Source organism: Pleurodeles waltl, chromosome 3_1 (assembly GCF_031143425.1).
Source record: "Pleurodeles waltl isolate 20211129_DDA chromosome 3_1, aPleWal1.hap1.20221129, whole genome shotgun sequence".
Classification (NCBI taxonomy): Eukaryota; Metazoa; Chordata; class Amphibia; order Caudata; family Salamandridae; genus Pleurodeles; species Pleurodeles waltl.
This window is the reverse complement of record NC_090440.1, coordinates 1,341,423,811-1,341,445,614: the sequence shown is the minus strand read 5'-3', so window position 1 is coordinate 1,341,445,614 and position 21,804 is coordinate 1,341,423,811. Positions and strand designations below refer to the sequence as shown.

The 21,804-nt window shown below is 46.5% G+C and overlaps 1 protein-coding gene across 2 annotated transcripts in view; it reads right to left on the bottom strand.

Annotated features, from left to right (window-relative positions):
- The window catches only part of KMT2A (lysine methyltransferase 2A), a 1,244,888-nt gene that overhangs the window by 566,091 nt on the left and 656,993 nt on the right, over nucleotides 1-21,804 (bottom strand). For both annotated transcript variants that reach the window (XM_069224744.1, XM_069224745.1), the window contains exons 11-12: nucleotides 13,159-13,305; nucleotides 12,903-12,998 (exon numbers count right to left, since the gene is read on the bottom strand). In XM_069224744.1, coding sequence (XP_069080845.1) covers nucleotides 12,903-12,998; nucleotides 13,159-13,305 — 243 coding nt within the window. The remainder of the gene's footprint in view (nucleotides 1-12,902; nucleotides 12,999-13,158; nucleotides 13,306-21,804) is intronic.

The following is a 21,804-nucleotide window of genomic DNA, read 5'->3' as shown; positions in this document are numbered from 1 at the left end:
GGTGGGAACGTCGGTGTCATAGCCCGAATATCCTGGACTCGCTTTTCGGGAAGATAAGCCTGAAACTACACTGTATCCAGAACAGCTCAGATGAAAGGGAGCACCTGAGAGGGAGTCAGATATAACTTTGCATTTGTATAGTGAACCCCAGTGAATGCAAAAGGTTTGCTGTAGTCTGGAGGTAGGAGACAATTTTCTAGGGCGTGTCCGCTTTCAACAGCCAGTCGTCAAGGTAGGGGAAGACTGGAACCCCTAACCTGTGCAGATGAGCTGCAACCACTACCATCACTTTCATGAACACCTGAGGGGTGCTGGTAAGGCCAAAGGGGAGCACAATGAACTGAAAGTGCTTGTAACCTACCACGAATCACAAGTAACGTCTGTGGGCCAGCAAGATGGGAATGTGAAAATAGGCATCCTGCAAGTCCAACGCTACCATCCAGTTTCCAGGGCAGAAAGGACTCGAGGCTAGGGTTCGTATCTTGAACTGCTTCTTGAGGAAGAGATTAAGGGACCGGAGATTTAAGATAGGGTGAAGGCCCTTATACTTTTTGGGCACCAGAAAGTAGCGAAAATAACAACCAAAACCTACTTCTGGAGCAAGGATCCTCTCTATGGCTCCCTTGGCCAAGAGAGCCTTGACCTTCTCGTGGAAAAGTGCCATATTATCCTCTGATAGATGACCGCATTAATGGTGGCATGGCTGGAGAATAAGGGGGTTATTCTAACTTTGGAGGAGGTGTTAATCCGTCCCAAAAGTGACGGATTTACCACCAGCCGTATTACGAGTCCATTATATCCTATGGAACTCGTAATACGGCTGGTGGTATATCCGTCACTTTACCGTCACTTTTGGGACGGATTAACACTCCTCCAAAGTTAGAATAACCCCCTAAGTCTTGAAAGGGAGGGAGTAACCCCTTTGGACAATTTGTAACACCCACCTGTCCGTAGTAATGGTTTCCCAGTGGGGCAGGTGATGGCAAATCCTGCCTTCAACTGTCACAGATGTTCTGATGGACTAGGAAGGCTTGGAGGCAAAGGAGGTGGCAGGGGTGGACTGGGCAGCCTGTTGAGAGCCCGCGTCTGCGCAGAGGCTGTACAGCATGCACGGGTCAGTGTCCGGGTGGAAAGGGACGCAGTTGGGTGCCCCTTCCATTGCCACGAAAGGAGTGAAAGGCAGACTGATGGGGACGAGGAGAGGCAGCAAGGGACTGAACCATAGGCCAGGAATCCTTAAAGAGCCGAGTCTGCCTCTTCTCCGAAGAGACGTGTGCTATAGCAACATGCCACTGGTGGCATGGTCATCCCCCACTTTTTGCCTAGAGCTGATGCCAGCTTTGGTTGAAAGTGTGTGGGGCCCTGCTAACCAAGCCCCAGCACCAGTGTTCTTTCCCTAAAACTGTACCTTTGCTTCCACAATTGGCACAGCCCTGGCACACAGATAAGTCCCTTGTAAAAGGTACCCCTGGTACTAAGGGCCCTGTGGCCAGGGAGGGTCCCTAAGGGAGGCAGCATTTATTATGCCACCCTCAGAGACCCCTCACTCAGTACAAGCACATTGCTTTGCAGCTCGTGTGTGCTAGTGGGGAGAAAAGACAAAGTCGACATGGCAGAGTGCCATGTCCACAAACTGCTGCCTGTGGCATAGGTAAGTCACCCCTCTAGAAGGCCTTACAGCCCTAAGGCAGGGCGCACTATACCACAGGTGAGGGCACAGCTGCATGAGAACTATGTTACAAGTCTAAGAATTGACTTAGACACTGTAGTAAGTGCAGGGTAGCCATACTGAGTATATGGTTTGGGAGTCTGTCATTACAAACTCAAAAGCACCATAATGTCTACACTGAATACTGGGAAGTTTGTTACCAAACTTCCCTGCATAATAAACCCTCACTGATGCCAGTGTGGGATTTATCTAAACATACGCACATCTTTGCCCCTGTTTGTTATCCGAACTGCTAGTGCAAGGCTGACTGGTCTGTGCCAGCATGCCACTTCCAGATGAGTTTCTGACCACATGGGGTAAGAGCCTCTGTGCGTGCACAGAAACAAAGCCTGTCATGGGTGGACATGCTTCACACCTCCCCCTGGAGGAACTTTAACACCCGGCAGTGAGCATCAAAGGCTCAAGCCTGGTGTTACAGTGCCCCAGGGCACACCAACTAGTGGAGATGCCAGCCCCCCAGATGAGCCCCCACGTTTGGAGACAAGTCTGGAGGGATAATGAGAAAACTAAGGAGGAGTCACCCCCTCAGCCAGGACCACCCCTAAGATGTCCAGAGCTGAAGTGACCCCCTCCTTGAGAAATCCTCCATCTTGCTTTGGAGGATTAGGACCAATAGATAGAGGGATGTGCCCCCTCACCAGAGGGAGTGGGTACAAGGAGGGAGTAGCCACCCTCGGGGACAGTAGCCATTGGCTACTGCCCTCTGACCCTAACACACCCCTAAATTTAGTATTTAGGGGTGACCCTGAATGCAGCTCTTCAGATTCCAGACGACCTCAAGAAACAAGGACTGCTGAGCTGAAAACCCCGCAGAGAAGAGAAGGCGACAAGAACTGACTTGGCCCCAGCCCTACCAGCCCATCTCCTGCTTCGAAAGCCTCCAGAGGACTGCCTGCCTCACCAAGGACCAAGAAACTCCGTTGGACTGTGGACCTGTCCAAAGAAATGACCAAGCAACCAACTTTAAAGGGACTCTCACCTCACTCCAGAAGCGTGAGTCCAACTACGCTGCACCTGACACCCCCGGCCTGTGTCCTGAGAAACTATCCATAGAGGCCCCCAACCCCATCCCTCCTCCCCCCCCCCCCCCCCCAAAGGCGACTTTGAGTCATCCCTGGGCTGACCTCTCTGCATTCCCTGACCACGACTGCCCGGGATGAAGATATCAGACGCCTGGAGAAGCACTCCACCCGCAGCCCCCAGGCCCAAGAGAAACCGACCACTGGTGCAGCAATGACCGGAAGGCGGCCCTCACCCTTACCCAGTCAGTGGCTTGCCTGAGAGGCCCCCTTGTGCCCTGCCTGCAGCACCTAAGTGACCCTGTGTTCCTACATATAACTCTGAGAACCCAACACCCTGTTTGCACACTGCACCCGGCCACCCTGTGCCGCTGATGGTGTGTTTTTTTTGCCATCCAGTACTCATCCAAACCCCCCTGGTCTACCCTCCCACAACGCGGGTACTTACCTGCAAGCAGCCAGGAACCGGAGTACCCCTGTCTCCATAGGCACCTATGATATTGTGGCTCCTGTTTGACCTCTGCACCTGCCCGGACCTGTGTTGCTGGTCCTGGGTGTTCGGGGTTACCTTGAACCCCCAACGGTGGACTATGTATCCCCGGAGACTGAACCTGTAAGTGTGGTACTTACCTCAGAAACTGTACTGTGCTTACCTCACCCCATGAACTGTTGAAAATTGCAGTGTCCACTTTTAAAATAGCTTTTTGCCATTTTAAAGAAAATTGTGTACAATATTGATTCTATTCAAAGTCCTAAGTATTACTATGCAAAGTACCTTTCATTTTATGTACTTACCTGCTAAATGAATTTTGGGGTTCTAGAAATAAATTAACAAAAATATTTTTCTATATAAAAACCTATCAGCCTAGAGTTAAGTCATTGAGTGTGTGTTTTCACCTACGCTGCTGCTTGTGTGTGTACAACAAATGCTTAACAATACCCTCTGATAAGCCTAACTGCTCAACCACACTCCCAAAAATAGAGCATGAGTATTATCTAATATTGCCTCTGTCAAGCTTCTTGGGGAACCCCTGGACTTGAATAGTATATACTGAGCCAGCTGCCTACATCCGTGGATCAGCAGTGGGGTCTAAGACTTTGCATTTGCAGGACTACTCATCCAATACGTGATCGCACGACTAAATTTCAAAATTGTCATTAGGAATTCGATTTTTGAATTTTGACTATTTTTCCAAATTGTTAAAAGTCCTGCTATGGCCTTGTGTAAGTCCCTGTTAGCTTCTCTTTTTTAAGTTTACAAGTTTTGGAAAAGGATTTAAGTACTAGAAGTAGTTTTTAGTTTCTTAAAAAGTAATCCCAACTTTTAGAGACATAATGAGTAGCTAAGAGGATATGGTGATGGAACTCAAACTCACCCCTTAACTTCATCTAGGGATGACAGAGCTAAGGTCCCTCTGTAAGAGAAGAAAGATTAAAACTTGGTCCAACCCTACCAAGGTCAAGCTCCAGGAGCTCTTGGCAGAGTACACCAGGGACCACCCTACTGAAGGGGAAGACTTCCCCTCAGATGGGGAAGAAGTTGGGGATCAGGCGGCAGATCCCCCTCAACCCCCCCACCCACCCTAACTAGGGAGACCAGGGTTCCAAGACCCCTGTCTCCACAAATCAGACTCAGATTATGGTTCTTCCACAGGGGAGACCAGTCCCTCTGGGAACACTGAGGACAGCCTCAATGAGGAGGATATCCTTTTAGCAAGGATGGCCAAAAGATTAGCTTTGGAGAAACAGCTCCTAGCTATAGAAAGGGAGAGCAGAAATGGGATTAGCACCCATACACGTGGCAGCAACATAAATAGGGTCAGAAAGAATACTGACATCCTAAAAATCCCCAAAGGGATTGTTTCAAAATATGAAGAAGGTGATGATATCACCAAGTGGTTCACAGCTTTTAGAAGGCTTGTGCAACCCGAAAGCTAAACAGATCTCACTGGAGAGCTCTCCTTTGAGAACTGTTTGCATGTAAGTGTAGGGATAGACTCCCCACACTCGCTGGTAAAGATGCAGAATTCTATGACCTCATGAAGGTTACCCTGATTGAGGGCATTGGATTCTCAACTGAGAGGTACAGAATTAGGTTCAAGGGAGCTCACAAAACCTCAAGCCAGTTCTAGGTTGATTTTGTTGACTAATCAGTCAAAACACTAGATGGTTGGCTAACTGGCAGTGGAGTGCATGACTATGATGGGCTGTATAATTTATTTATGAAAGGACATCTGTTAAGTAACTGCTTCAATGACAAGTTGCATCAACATCTGGTAGACCTAGGTCCAATTTCTGCCCATGAATTGGGAAAGAAGGCAGACCACTGGGTCAAGAGAAGGGTGGCCAAGACTTCCACAGAGGGTGACCAAAAGAAAGGGGTCACAAAGCCTCCCCAGGGGAAGGTTGGTGAGACATCCAAGGACAAAACTAAAGAGCTTTTTCAAGTCCCCGAAAAACCTGCTCAGGAAGGGAGGCCCGAGCCTCTTCACAGTCCACAAATGGGTATAAGGGTAAAAACTTTGATCCCAAGAAGGCCTGGTGTCACACCTGTAGACAGCATGGACACCAAACTGGACACAAGTCCTGTCCCAAGAAAAGATCCCACAACTTCTACTCCAGTTAGCACTGGAATAGCCAGTGTCCAAGTGGGATCAACAGTGTGCCCAGAGCAAATCAGGGTTCACACTAAAGCAACTTTAGTCTCTGATGGTGGGGTGGATATAGCCACACTAGCTGGCTGGCCACCTGACATGCAAAAATACAGACAGCAGCTCATGAAAAATGGGACAAATGTAGAAGCCATAAGGGATACAGGTGCCAGTGTCACCATGGTGACAGAAAAACTGGTTTCCGCAGGACAGTATTTGGCTGGACAAAAATATCCAGTCACCAATGCTGACAATGAAACTTGAGGTCCATCCCATGGCAATGGTGACTTTAGAATGGGGAGGGGTTAATGGCCTGAAACAGGTAGTGATCTCTTCTGCAATCCCATTAGAATGTTTGCTATGGAATAATTTGGAGTCCTCAGCATGGGCTGAGGTAGAACTCAAAACCCATGCAGCCATGCTGGGTATCCCTGAACTGGTGTGTGTAAAAATACGAGCACAGAGCAGAGCACAGGGTTACAATGCCCCAGGGTACTCCAGCTAGTGGAGATGCCCAGCCCCCCCGGACAAAGCCCACTTTTGGCAGCAAGTCCAGAGGGATAATTAGGAAAAACAAGGAGTCACCACCTCAGCCAGGGCCACCCCTAAGGTGTCCAGAGCTGAAGTGACCCCCTCCTTGCAGAAACCTCCATCTTGGTTTGGAGGATCAGGGCCAATAGGGATAGGAATGCCCCCCCCCCACCCCCCCAAAAGGAAGTGGGTACCAGGAGGGTGTAGCCACCAACAGGGACAGTAGCCACTGGCTAATGCCCTCTAACTCTACATACGTCCCTAAATCTTGTATTTAAGGGATCCCTGAACCAAGCTAGTCAGATTCCTGACGACCTCACAAGAAGGACTGCTTAGCTGAAACCCCAGCAGAGAAGGAAAGGAGACAACAACTGACTTGTCCCCAGCCCTACCGGCCTGTCTCCTGCTTCAAAGAACCTGCAGAAGAAAAGTGACGTGTCCTGCAGGTACAGCTACTTCTGAAAAACCTCCAGAGCACTGCCTTCATCACAGAGGATCAAGACCTCCTGTGGACAATGGCCATGTCCAAAGAAGAACAGAAGAAGAACCCTCTGATAAAGGACTCCCACCTCACTCCAGAAGCGGGAGTCCTAACCACTCTGCACCCAACACCCACTGCCCAAGTCCAGGTGGCCCAACTGACCAGAGAGGACTCCGAGGAGATGGCGACCAAGTGACCACCATGGGTTGACTTCTCTAACCCTTCCACGGCGACTGCAGAGGGAATACAGAGGACCACCTGACCACGACTGCCCAGGAGGAAGATAACCGATTCCAAAGGACCCACTGCACCCGCAGCCCCCCGGCCTTGGCGGAATCGACAACTGCTGCAGCGATGATCGACAGGCGGCCCTCTTCCCTGTCCGACCGGTGGTGTGCCTGAGACACCCCCATAGACCACGATTGAGTGACCCCCGGGATACACCCCCCATAGAGTTTCATTGGAAACCCAATGCCCTGTTTGCACCCTGCACCTGGCCGCCCCAGTGCCACTAAGGGTGTGGGATTGGTGCCTACTTGGGGCCCCTCCAGTGCTCCTCTAATCCCCCCTGTCTGTCCTCTGTGCCGCGGGTACTTATCTGCTGGCAGACAGAATTCCGAGTACCCCCTGTCTCCATAGGAGCCCAGGTTAAAATTGCTCAACTTCTGCACCCGGCCAGCCTCGTTTTGCTGGTGGTGGGTGTTTGGGGTTGACTTGACCCCCCAAGGTGGACTACATATAACCCGGAGACTGGAACTGTAAGTCATGTACTTACCTCAAACTGTACTTTATTTTCTTCCCTCAGAACTGTTCTGAAAATGCACTGTGTCCACTTTTAAAACAGATTCTCTGTTTTCTTAAAAACTGTTTACTTAACTTAAGTGAAACAAAGTTACATTGATGTCTATACTAAGTACTAACCTGCAACAGTATTTACTTCTTGTGGTTCTAGTAATAAAGTAACAAAAATATATTCTTCTATATAAAATCCTAGTGGTCTGGAGTTAAGTAATTCAGTGTGTGTTTCTTCTATTGCTTGTCTGTGTACAACAAATGCTTAACACTACCCTCGGATAAGCCTAAATGCTTAACCACGCTACCACAAATAGAGCATTAGTATTATCTATTATTGCCTCTGTCAAGCCTCTTGGGGAACCCCTGGACTCAGTGCACACTACCTCTCATTTTGATATAGTATATACAGAGCCAGCTTCCTACAAAAATGAAAACACAACATGGCACACAGCGTGTGTGCCATGTCCCCTAACACGGCATGCAACATATGCAAGTCACCCCTACAGCAAGCCTTACAACCCTAAGACAGTGTGCATTATTTTTACATGTGCGGGCATATCTGCAAGAGCAGATTTTCCCCTGCTATGTCTGTCAATTCTCGGGTATAGTAAGTGGCCAGGGAAGCCATTCTAAATGCATGTGCAGGACAGCGGTCAATATGAGTTCCCCAGGTACATGATGGCTTCACTAAAGATAGGGATGTTTGGTATCAAACATTTTGTATTGATAAGCCGACACTGATTCCAGTGATGGATTTATCAATACATGCACATAGGAGGCACCTATGTGGTATCCCTGAAAACCTACCAGCCTCTGGTGTTCTTGCTGACTGGTTTCTGCGTGCCTGCCACCCAAGACAGGATTCTGGCCCCCTAGGGTGAGAGCCTTTAGCTCTCAGGAGCTCCAGAACAAACGCCTGATCGGTAAGAGGGTATAATACCCCCTCCCACAGGATGACTTGCTGATTAGCCTTCCAAAGGCGGCAAGCCTCAAAGGACTCTGCATTTGAAATGCAGTTCTGGCTCCCTTCACAGGAGAGGAAGCCACATCTTCTGTCCAGAGCTCGCTTGGCACCAGGACAGGCTGGAAAATTATCTAGTCAGGTAGGTGTGCCACCTCCAGGCTAGTAACACCCCTAAGGTGGGCTACTGTGAGGTGGACACCTTTGTAGCCTTCGTGAAGGCATACCTCGGAATTCTTGGAGAGGGTTACGCCCACTTCCCACAGAAAGTGGTCATATAGGAGGTGTAGTGGCCCCATGGTCAGCAGCCCCTTGGCTACTACCCTGCACACCACTAAAGCCCCCTAAGTTCAGTATTATCGGTACTTGTGAATGTCCTGCACCCCTTTGTGTTAAGCTTAAGGCTGCTCGACCACACTACCCTAAATAGAGCACTTTAGGGCCAGCTTCTTACAGCTAGGAGGAAAGCTTTCAATGCAACGCAAATCGCTGTCATCTCCAGCAAGTTGATGTGGAGCTGAGACTCAATCTGAGAGAGAGTCCACAGATCTCCACATCTGCCAGATGTCCATCTCAACTCAGGTGTGACATCTGTCATCACTGAGAGGTCTGGATGTGGAAGGAAGGGGTCTGCCTTTGACCCAATTGTTTATTAGCCACTGCTGCAGGTCTTTTGCAGTTTTCCCCAGTATCTGGACCAGGTTGGAGAAATTCTCCCGATGCTCCGTCAACTGGGACTTCAGGTCCCACTGCAGAGACTGTATATGGTAGTGGGCATGCTTTACCAGCAGGATCCAGAAGGCCAGAACATTCAGCAGTCTTAGAGTAAGTGTCCCCGAAATTCAGGATAAAGCCTGGAACATCTAAATCATGGCCTGAATACCCTGAACTTGCTGGTCCCGAGGATAGGCATGAAATTGCACTGTGTACAGAATGGCTTCAATGAAAGGTAGCATCTGAGAGGGAAGTCCGGTGTGACTTCGTCATGTTTATAGGTGAGTGACAAACACGTTTTGGGCGAGCCAGACTTCCAACAGCCAGTCATCGAGGTAAAGGAAGACTGGAACCCCTGAACTCCGCAAATGATTTGAAGCACCACCATCACTTTTGTTAACACCGGAGGGCAATGGTAAGGGTAAAAAAAAAGCACAGCAAACAGAAAGGGGTGGTTACTCACTGTGAACCGCAGGTAATGTCAGAAGGCCGACAGAGCAAGATAATGGAAATATGCATCCTGCAACCACACACTACCATCCAGTCTCCGGGGTCTATGTCACCCAGGAACTGAGCCAACGTGAGCATTTTGAATTTCTCTTTTTTCAGGAACTAGTTGATAGGCTGCAGATCTAGAACACGACTGAGCTCGCCATCCTTTTTTGGCACCGGAAAATAACAGGAATAGCAATCACAAGCTATTTCTGATGCTGGCATCCTCTTGATGGCCGCTTTGGTCAAAAGAGCCTGCACGTCCTGATGCAACAGGGAGAAATGATCCTCCATCAGCACAACTAAGGAAAGCGGCATGGGTGGTGGGTTTTCCATGAATGGAGGGGCTTAACCCCACTGAACAACTTAAGATACCCACTTGCCCAAAATTATGGACTGCCAGTGGGGCAGGCGGTGCTTGATCTTGTCACCCACAAATAGCTCATGATATTGTGAAGGAGGTATGAAGGCTGCATCTGCCAGGTAGTGCCAGACTGGGCAGGCCCCTGGATTTGCATCCCACAAGGCTTGTTGGAGATGCGTCTGCGGCCACAAAAACGATTGGCGAGTCTGCTGGCCTTCGATGCTGGCTGGTAATGGACACGTGTGAGGAAACAGTGTGTAATTTATGGTGTTGTAGTGCAACATCAATGTGTAATACACTTACCAAACACCTTTAGGACCCTTAGGTTTTGTCTGTCAAACCCTCAGCTCAAACCTGCGTAGCTGTAGCACTGAGCAGCAAGGCTTTACACAGAGCAACAAGTGTTAAGCATTTAAACAGCACCAACAACTGAATAAAACAAAATCAACACAACGCTTCTGAAATTCAACATCAATTTATAAAGATAGGTTGTATTTTTCTAAGTATATAGATACTAGAACAAAAAAGATCAACTAGAGAGTTCCAGAGATATAGAATTTACAGACAATGAAAAAACAGTGCAATAATACTAATTTGAGAACATGCCTCGACAAAGTCAATGAATTACACACTTTTTTCAAGAAAACTTGGGTGTCAATGCGATCCGTAAGAAGCACTTGGGGTGACCAAATCCGGCAGAGAGCTAGTCAGAGGGAACAGCAGGATCCTCAAGAGCAGTTACCTTCACAGGCGAAACAGTCCTTCAATTGATACAGGCAATTTTCTGCGTTGCCATGGATTCCTATGGAGTGGTCTTGATGCAAGGAATGAAGGATGCTAAAGATCCTCTAAGGATGCTGTGGATGTGATGGTGTTGAGGAGGGGAGGGTAGGGTGGAAGTGGTTAATGGATGTTGGCTTCCTGCAGGAATTCTTGGTTCACAAAGATGGTGAGGGGTTCGTGGTTGCAGGGTCAATGTGTCATTAATTCATTTCTTCATAATAGAGAGGCTACAAAGTGTACAAAAAGAAGAAACACCTAAAAAGTAATAAAAGATGAGTAGGTCCTTTATGCTTGTCTTTTTATTCGTGTTCTTCAAAGTGTACATATACAGCCAAAGCGTTTTGGCTTTTCACAGGCTTCCACAGGGCAGCATTCAATTAAGACAACAATGTATGGCACCAGTCATGTCAATCAGCCTCGTCATGATAAGCACAGTAGCAGTAGACTGCTTTGTGTAACTATAATTTGAGAATAAGCTCAACATCTATCTGGTGAAGAGAAAGGACCTCCGGAGTGGTCATCTTCATGGACCTTAATACCTTTGGAGGAATGGAAGGCACAGGAAATAAATCTAATTTGGCATCCAGACCCGGCAAACTCCAATACCCAAATATTGGTTCTGATGCTTCTGCCAGGCAGGAAAATGGTTGGAATTAATTCCTCTTCTCAAGCTGCTAAGCGCCTCCCTCTGTATGATGCACTGCCCACCCACTCCTTAAGGGCCTGGGTGGTGTCGACAGAAATGAGAAATCATTGCCTTGCTACTAGACCTTTACCAAGACCAGCAGAAGGTTGATAAATACTTTTGCCTTTTTGAGAATTGTCTTTGAAAAAAAATGCTTTTGTTATAGCTGTTGCTCTTGGCGCTGCAGTTGCTACTGTCTTTTCCAAAGAGGAATGTGTCTTTTAACCTTGACCACACACATCCTTTGGACTGCACTTAGAGGAAGCCCTCCTTTTTTACTGAGCAGACGCATTTAGCTTTCGATCCTACCTTCATCTACTACAGTTCCTCATCCATATTCAGACTAGAGAAGGGAGGAAAAAGGCATATCCACATTTTTGCTTTTCTTGAGATGCTAAGAATTCAAGTCTTAACCAGGAGAAGTGCCTCAGTGAGCGACTGTGGCTTACTCTACAAGTGGACCATATCAGCTTTACTGGCTGTACTTAATGTCAACTTCTCCAGCTTCCTTAGCTGATCAATAAATTGGTCCAAAGAATTCCAAAGCTCTGTTGCAACAGACAAGTAGTGCTATAAAACTTGCTATTCTCAATGCTGTGGCAGAGATTGTGTAGAATTTTTACTCACTGTATCCAGTTAATTGCGTTCCTTCTCAGGCCGAAGAGGTAAGACCAGCATTGTTGCAGCACTTGTTAGATGAGACCCTATTAGAGTCTAGTGGTGAAATATTCCTTAAGAAACAAAGGATCAGAGGCTGTAGATCCATTATTTTAATCTGGACACTCAGCTACATCCATTAATGAAGGCTGGAGCCTGATGAGCAGAAGTAACCCTGGAGGCAGATCTACATATGTTTGGGTTGAGTTTCAGTACTAGCTTCTTAAAAACGTTGAATGACGGCAAAAAAAAGAAAACACTTAAAAACTAGATTTCAGACAAAAATAGGTAGTAGTGTTTGGGTTGCTTATCTAGCAAGTTACAAAATTGGGCTTTCTCACTGACCGTGTACTGCATGCAGAACATGGAAATGCTTAAAGGTGCAATGTTGAATAGCACTAAGAAAGAGCCAATTTAAGGCTCAACTTCCTATTTATTTTCCGTTACTAAAGAATTATCAAAATAGTGGTGTTCTCACACAAAAGTATTGTAGTTTTAATTTGGCTAAATAGATGTACTTTTTACAACCAAAAAAGTATTAACATGAACAATAGACAAGGCTGCCTCCTTTAGATATGTTTTCAATGTGTTCAAGGGCTACCGTCAAATTCTGATATGGTCTACTGTTATACAGATAGAGAAAATCCCATAACAAAGAATCCCCCTTCATCTGGTTTCGGCTGATCGAGCCGAAACCAGATGAAGCAATAGTTTTATATATCAAGCCCAACGTCCCATTTCAAAGTAATAGGTTTAGAACTGCTAAAGAACTCATGCTGGCAGGCCTGATCATACACATAGGCATTTCAAGGTATGCATTAAATCACAATTAAGAATAAAGTGTTTGCTTAAATAACGCCAAAAATATCAAGCATAACTCAACCGTAAAATTTCCACAACCTAAAGTAACTGAGTCGATATCCTTTGCTCCTTGTTTTATGACCCAAGTACAATTACAGCAGATTACAATTCTGTGGGAAATCTGATGGTGTGTATTTTGCCCATTTGATATAGAAGATAGAAGGAAGCGCCAAACTCACCCACACTTTTTTCTTCTTGGTGGGTTTTGTTGGGTAATTGGGCCCCAGGCACTCAGGGTGATAGCTGTTCCGACATTTATTACATTCCAGCAGTTGCTATATGGGGAGAAGAAGCAAACATGAGTGCTGCATGGCATGTGATATCGGCCAGGGTTTACTCCTGATATTGGCACATGTGGTACGATAAATAGAGTAACTATGTGTTTTCAGGGTTGGTATTAAGGGCCGAAAAAATTGAATGGGATGGTCTTCTTACCTTTGTAGCTTCGTGTTGTCTTCCGCACACATGACAAAATTTGCATCGACGGCAGCACCAGTTCTCCAATTGCTCATCAAGAGGGCGCTCACTCTCTTCTAGGCAGAACTTGTGGAAGGGCTCACAACAAACTTGGCAATAGACAAACTAGAGGCAAGAACAGGGAAGACCAAGTCCTTAATTGCAACAGATAAAAATAAATAAAAAATAAACAAGCAGCCTCCCTCAACATAAACATGACCAACTGATCTCCGAAACCAGAAAAAGTATCTAAAGTCAACAATTATTAATTCCAGGCTAGGATAGCAATTCCTGAAAAACTTATCATCTGCTGCAACCGCTTTGGGATAGCTCTGCTACCAGGATGCAGGACTGGAAACTGTGAAGATCATTCTGCCCATTGCTCAAATTCCACACTGCCCCATGTACTTTTCCTGCAGTTTAATGTGTATCACATGGCCATGTGAACAGACAAAGCCACAGTTCAGTCTGGGATGTTGAGTATGCATTATAACTGAAGAAATATGCTACTTACCTGAAGCTATAATTCTCCAGCATTAGTATTAGTATATTTTGTAAATTCAAGTGCCTTAATTTCCTTCTGGCGAACTGGTAGATCTCAAAGCAGCTTTAAATATGCAGTACAAAAAGTGTGACTAAAGTTTGTAAACAGTGTCACTTCAGTAGCACAATCAACTCATTGGTAAAGACAAACTTCAGCCAATGTGAGTATTCGCAGAACATCATTCCCCTCAGAGACCGGCATGCCTCATATCTCGTAGCACAAAGTGAAAGACTATAAATGGTAGGAGTGCCTGAATGCAGACAGGACGGTGAACAGCATGCAAATCTATGAAATGTACTAAAGCTAGAGACGTGTCCTACACGTAATTGGATGCAAATTGATGCATGAGTGAGTTGCAACACTTATTAATAGCTGCACAACATACATGTGCTAAGAGCACTCATGTAGAGAGTGCCAGTACTTGCCACTACTACTTGCCACCAAATTGCCACACTTCTCAGAGGGTGCATTTATAGTGCCCTTGTGGGGCCAGTCTGCTTTTTTCATGACAAGAAGTAATAAAGGAAACTACCCATTGTATGATTCCATGTTTGAAAAGAAGCTTACATTTCTAAAGATTTCTGAAATCAAACAGAAGCAGATTACCTTTAAACCTTTGACCTGCTGATGTAGAATGAGGCACCCATGTACCTCTTCTCAAAGTTAGGGTTCTGAAAAAAATATTTTAACTACCAGCTCATTGAGGTTGAAGTTTATCTATACTTTGGAGATTAACCATGGACTGGTGCATAAGGGGACCTTGCATTAATGGAAACATACAAAATGATTCTTTTAGGGAAAGATTGAATCTCACTCAGTCTCGTGGAGGCGAAGAATGCCAAAACAACAACTAACTTTTAGGAGTGGTAACTGATTTCAGATTGGTTCAAATGTGCTCTTCGTTATCTGACCTAGAACTGTTCTCAGGTGTCACCTGTTAACAGAGACCAGCAAACCAGAGGAATGCCCAAACTTGTACTTTGGTGAAGTCTTTAATGACAGTTGGACCACAATGACGGCTCATGAAACCTATGCGGTAAACAAAGGACTGGTGAAAGATTTAAAGAGACGGACACATGCAAGGATGGAACAATTTGGTGATTCAGAGAAAAGGACAGGTGTAGGTCTACATCAGTGAACCAAACAAACAAGTTACTTACTTTCGTGGCACTCTTTCAAGTGGATACTCTATCTAACCACAGATTCCCTACCTTTAGAATACTCACCAGGTGCAGACTTGATCCATATGTTTTCACAGCAGTTCTCCTGGACATCGCTTCGTGGTCTCATTCGAACCCGGAATTGACAGTGTAGCTACACATTAGCACCACTCCTATGCATCAACATTAATTTCATTCTTGGCCTTCTGTCCCTACATACAAGGAGCATGAACAATTGGAGGTAGAGAGTGAAGATCTATAATTAAGGACTTTCAAAGATGGAAAAATAAGGTTGCTTCAAAGAATGGGGAGGCAGGAGGGTGGGGAGAAATCTGCAATTAGATATGTGTATCAACCAGAAAGACAGTTAATGAAGGTAACTGTTTTTTATGATGGAAACCTCACCTTAAGAATAGATATTCCTCCCTTTAGAATAGATACCGAAGCAGTACTTTACAGAGGTGGAGGGTCTGTGATTGCATTTGACAATCCAACGTGCAATGCCAAATTTAGAAATGCCCTTTCCTTTGTGTGGTGAATAATACTTGCAGGCTTGTTTTATAACTAAGGTGTGTGGAGCCCTCTTCACAACTGAGTCAGGATGGGGAAAAAAAACCCTGCAAATTCGGTAGACTTTTTAAGGTGGAATTAAGACACACCCTTTCTAAGAAATTTAGGATTAGTACGTAGTACCACCCTAACTATGTAGTCGGAAAACAGGTTCCTCTAAAGTTAATGACTGAGGCTCACTGACACGTCTGAGTGAAGCAACTAGAAATGATACCGTCCAGGATAAAAACGAGAGGGGTTCAAATGGAGGGCCCATTAACTTTGTTTATACAATAGTGAGATTCCAAGTGGGAGCTTGTGGCACCCTAGACAAATTACTTTAAGACATTCCAGAAAGGCATTAATGTCAGGAATCCTGAACAGGGAAGTGTGTTGTCTGTTTTGTAGATATGCGGATACTGCCGCTAGGTGAGTTCTTATGGATGCACAACATAGACCAGAGGTATGTAAATGATGTAAGTTACAGACAATGTCTTGCACCTTGGCTTCTAAAGAATCAATGTGTTTGGAACGATAATAATGAACAAATCTTTTACACTTCACCAAATTACAAGCCTGCATGCTTCTTTAAGATTGCCCATACAAGGATGGGGTAGATTCAAATAATCAAACTCTCGACTTCAGAAGCCTTATCGTAAGATTGAGGGACCTAGGATCTGGGTGTCTGATTTCTCCATGACTCTGCGTGAGGAAGTCCTGCCTATTAGGCAGTACCTCATGGGGAACTACTGAAAGATCTAGTAGTGTAGTGAAACATAGTTGCCGGGCCCATGTGGTAGCCACTAGAATGAGGGCGAGAGATGTCTAACAAAATTTGAAAACTACAAATGGGAGAAGTGGGAGAGGTGGAAAGCATAAGCAAATATCCCTCACCAACTCATCCATAGTGCGATGCCCCTGGACGGTGAGAACCTGGAGGTGAAGTTTGGACATTTGGCACATTCTGCGGTTGCGAAAAGGTTTATTTCTGGGTGACCCCAATGCTGCAAGTATGGAAGGAGGACTTGTGGGTGAGCACCCACTCGTTCTTCAATCCCTGACGGTACTCCACTAACAGGTGAATGTTGTACTGGAGAGCCAACCTCCAAATGGTCTGGGCTACTTGAGACAGCTGAAGGGACCTGGTGCACCCCTGCTTTTGGAGATAATACATAGCAGTCATGTTGTCTGTTTTGATCAGGACTACCTTGCCAATCAAGTGAGAACGAAGTCTTTGAGCGCCAGTTGAACAGCTGGCAACTCCAGGTGACTGACATGAAGATGTCTCTGGTGCAGTGTCCAGTGCCCCTGGACAGGCAGTTCCTGTGACTGCACTCCCCAACCCCTAAGTGAGGTGTAGGAAGCTGGGGTGGTGTGTGATGAGTACACCTATGGTGTTATCACCTTATACCAGGTCCAGGTATCCCCTATTAGTGAGGTGTAGGCAGTGTCTAGGAAGCCAGGGCACTCTAGAGGTATCTGTGGATGAGCAGCAAAGAGAAGCATAGCTTATGCAATATCACCGAAGTCACAGCACTTACACACTTGAAAGAACCAAACAGTGTTGCAAAAATAAAGGTGCTTAAATATAGTAACACAAATACTAAAATATTATATAGGCAATATACTAGCAGGTGAGTAAACACACTATTATATACACATTAGTAATCAGGAGTAGACTTAGAAAGCAATAGTAAACAGGAATAGACAAAGAAAGCAATAGAAAACAGTGAAATAACAGTAGATAATAGAGATCCAAAGGGGAGACCAAACCATATACTAAGTAAATGGAATGCAAAAGGTAGGCCCCACCCAAGGAAGTGGAATCTGTAGAGGGTAGCTGGAGGAACTAGGAACCCCAAAAGGTAAGTACCAGAGTGCCCCGCAGCGACCAGGAGAGAAGATTTAAGTACTCAGTTTATCCCCAACCCACAGGTAATCTTTGTAAAAGGACTGTCTAAGACCCAAGCTTGAATGCAGGAAACAGAAGATTGATCCCGACAGAAGAGGACCTGCAAATGGAGGGGACCAAGTCCAGCTCGAGTTGGAGTGTCCAGTTGAGGCAGGAGCCACTACCCACCCTGCTGGAGATGCAGGACCAGGTTGACGGAGAACAGCAGGAGTCAGCTAAGCAGCACAGGAGCAGAAGAAGAGTTCCAGAAGTGATGCAGTCGATGTCCCACGTCGGAAGAAGAGTTGCAGTCAGCCAGTGGTGTGGAAAAACCACCAACAAGCCTTGTCAAAGGCAAAAGTTGCCAAAGAAGAGTTGCAGATCTGCTGGAGACCAGGTGTGTCCGAGGGGACTCGACCCAAGGAGAAAAGTCCCAGGCAACCCTCAGCAGTGAGGAGAGCCTGAAGTCAAGGATGCAGCCCCCACAGGCAATTCACAGGCAGGAACCACAGGAGTCGCAGTGAGGCTCACTCAACACACCTGGAGAGGAGTCCCATGTCGCTGAAGCAGCAGGCAGAAGACTGTGCTTTGCAGCAAATAGTGCTAGAGGACAGGGCTACACAGAGCCTGAAAATCCCTTGGAAGAAGAGCCAACCAGCCTTGGCAGCTGCAACAGTCACAGTGCACAGGGGTACTGTCCTCCAAGGAGAGGGGCAAAGACTCACTACTTCCCAAGTTGGACAGCTGGTAGAGGGGACCACCCAAGACCACAACCTCTGTTGCAGGATCCATGCAGAGTTGCAGGAGAGAGGAGCCACTCGGCTGGTCATTGCAGTTGATACCTGCGGATGCAGGGGAGTGACTCCTTTACTCCAAGGGAGATTCCTTCTTGCTTCTAGTGCAGACTGAAGACTTTTCGCCTTCAGAGGATGCACAGCCGAGGAAATGTTGCAGTTGCTGGAAGCAGCCGGAGAAACAATGTTGCAGAGCGAAGTCGTCGCTGAAGCTGCGGGCTCCTGTGAAGTACAGTTACAGATCCATTGGCCAGAAGTCAAAGTAAATGCTGCAGAGGACTCCTGCTGGAATCATGCACGTCGAATCTGAATACTCACTCAAGAGGGAGACCCTAAATAGCCCTACAAGGGGGATTGGTCACCGAGCAGGGTGACCACCTATCAGAAGGGGGCTGTGACGTCACCTGCCTGACCTGGCCACTCAGATGTTCCCAGGGGCCTCTGCTCAACTTGGATTCAAGACTGCAGAAGTAAGTGGCCACCTGGAGGAGCTCTGGGGACCACCCCTGGGGTGGTGATGGACAGGAGAGTGGTTACTCCCCTTTCCAGTGTCCAATTTATGCAAGGAGGGCACCAAATGTGCCCTTTAGAGCATACCAGTGGCTTGGGAAGGCTAACCCTCCCAAGCCATAAGTCACCTATTTCCAAAGGGAGAGGGTGTTGCCTCCCTCTCCCAAAATAAATCCTTTCTTCTGCCTTACTGGTCTTGAGCTGGTCAAGCAGCAGGAGGGCAGAAATCTCTTTGTATGATGCAGCAGCACAGACTGCCCATGAAAACCCTGCAAACTGGTAGGAGCAAAGCTGGGGGTCCTCTAAGGATCCCCTAGAGTGCATGGAATCATACAACCAATACTGTCAACAGTACTGGGGCATGATTCCGACATGTTTGATACCAAACATGCCCTGGTTCAGAGTTACCATTATGTAGCTTGACACAGGTAGTGACCTATGTCCAGTACACACATAAAATGGCATCCCGCACTCACAAAGTCCAGGAAAATGGAGCTGGCGTTTGTGGGGGCACCTCTGTTCATGCAAGCGTGCCCTCGCACACAGGTACCTACACCCTGCCCTCTGGGCTAGGTGCCCCAATGCCCTGGAAACCGTATACTAGGGACTTACAAGGGGGCACCAGTAAGCCAAATGTGGGATGTTTGTGGTCCAAGCAACCAAGCTGAAAGGGAGAGCACAGCCACTGGGGTCCTGGTTAGCAGAATCCAAGTGAACACATCAAAACACACTGACAGCAGGCAAAAAGTGGGGGTAACCATGCCAAAAAGAGGGTACCTTCCAACAGGAGGCATCCACTGTTATTGTTCTCTGTAGAACTGGGTCTAGGAAAGTTTTTTTCTTTTAGGAGAATGTTGGTGTTATACCACTGCAGAGAGTGGCAAGCTTGACGGGCTACTAACACTAAATCTTCCAACTGACCCTCTACTTGAGTCAATTGGTGCGCTAACCATTCTTGCAATGGACGCATGTAGAGTCTGGCGTGAGGTACTATGGCTATGCACGAAGTCATCATTCTGTGGAGATGCATGACTTTTCTCAATGTTACCAGCTGATGAGGTTGAAACAGGGGAATGAGTACCTGGAAGGATTTAATCTGGGTAGAATTGGCGTAAGCTATCCCCAGTTGTGAGTTGAGGCCTGCTCCAAGGTAGGATTGATCTGAAGAGGTTGTAGGTGCGATTTGGCGACAATGATGGTAAAGCCTAACTGATGAAGTAGGTTTATTATGCCAGAGTGTGTTGGAAGCACTTCTTACGAGTTGCGCTTCTATTGAGCCAATCGTCTAAATATGGAAAGACATTAATGTTTTGTGTGCGTTGTTGAACAGCTACCACTGCAAGACATTTGGTGATGACTCTGGGGTGGTTTTATCCCCGAAGGCGAGCAATTTGAAATGGAAATGCTGACATTTTTATAATGAACCTGAGGTATCAGCAATGCGCCAGATGAATAGCAATGTGGAAACAGGCATCCTTCAGGTTGAGTGCAGCCATGAAGACGCCTTCTTGCAGTAACAGAATGACATCTTGAAAAGTAACCATGTAAAAGAGCTCTGAAAGACTGTATTCGTTTAGGGGCCTAATGTCCAATACTGGGCTTAAGGAACCGTCCTTCTTGGGTGTAAGAAAGAGTGAATGGACTTCTGTGACTTGCTGGTGTACTGGCACTCGTTCTATGGCCCCCTTTTTTAAGGAGTGCCTGTTGATGATGTGATGAGAGTTTGTGTTTGCGAGATTGAATGTTTGGAGGTGTGGAAGTGAGCTCCAGACAATAACCATAATGGTTAATATCCAATACCCACTCATCAGAGATGAGTTATGGTGTCCGCATAACCCCCATTACATTGGCCATATAATTATCTTACTTTACTTTTTTCCAGAAAGATGTTGACCAAGGGACCAAAACGTTGTTAATCATCGAAGGGAAGAGCTAAGAAATGTTGTTGGGCCTCAGGTTTAAAATCTGATATTCAAAGCCAGGCATGCCTCCGAAGGAGGACACTAGAGGCCTCTAGCTGCAGTGCCAGCAGCATAGAGGGCACAGCAAACTGTCCCAATAGGCCCTGTTGTAACTGGATAGGACGTCAAAGGAGGTAGAGATTCTCCAGAGGTTGGCAAACTGAGCAGCCACCCTCTTATCAGTGGCATCGATCATTTTGCTCACTATCTGGTAGGGATGTCTCACCAGATGTTTGAGAGTTAGCCTTCTTGCATGCTGTGGCAACCACCAACAGTGGGGTAGGAGTCATCCTTTTATGGATTTGTGGTCGCTGGGTTAAATTTAGTATTTTTGGTCAAACCTGGCTGCGATGACTTGTGACCTAATAGAGATCGTTAGTCTGGCGTGTGGCACAACATGCTTTGAGCATTGGCAGCTACTGTTGGTTGGACGAGAGTCTCAAATAAGAAACTGGCTGTGCCAGAGTGAAGTCAGAGCATGACCTTGGTTGGGGTTGCAACTTATTCAGCTTGAGGTCAGACACTACAAAGTCAGTAGAGGATCTCGTCTGGACAGGTGAGGTCGAATTGACAAAGAAAGAGGGACTGGTGGAGGTCGGGGAAACAAAGCCTGCAAGGATGTCAGTGTAGAACAGGAGGCGACTTCTGGGGCTCAGATGACAAAAAGGGCAGATACCTGGAGCTTGAAGGAGCTGAAATAGTGTTAAACTACCTAAAATGTTCTACAAAAAGGCCTTGACCTATTGAGATGTCGTGCAAGGATGTCAGTGTAGAACAGGAGGCGACTTCTGGGGCTCAGGTGGCAAAAAGGGCAGATACCTGGAGCTTGAAGGAGCTGGAATAGTGTTAAACTACCTAAAATGTTCTACAAAAAGGCCTTGACCTATTGAGATGTCGTAGATGTTCCGGGGTACTAGATAAGCATCATAATCAACTGTGGGATTGGCTCCTCACATCAGGAGCAAGATAAAGTAGCAACTTGATGCCTTTGACTTCGACTCACCCGGTGACCTGGACAGAAGACCTGTTTGGGGGAGAGAGAGAGACAGCCTTGACAGCAGGAAAGAGTCCACAAGCTCTCGATCTATAGTGGGACCTGTACTTGAGTGATTTAGTTTTATTTTGTTTGATTTGGTAAGAAAATGAGGTACTTACTGCAGTTCTCCAGTATTGGTATCTTTCATAGATTCACATGCTTGAATCATTCCCTATCACT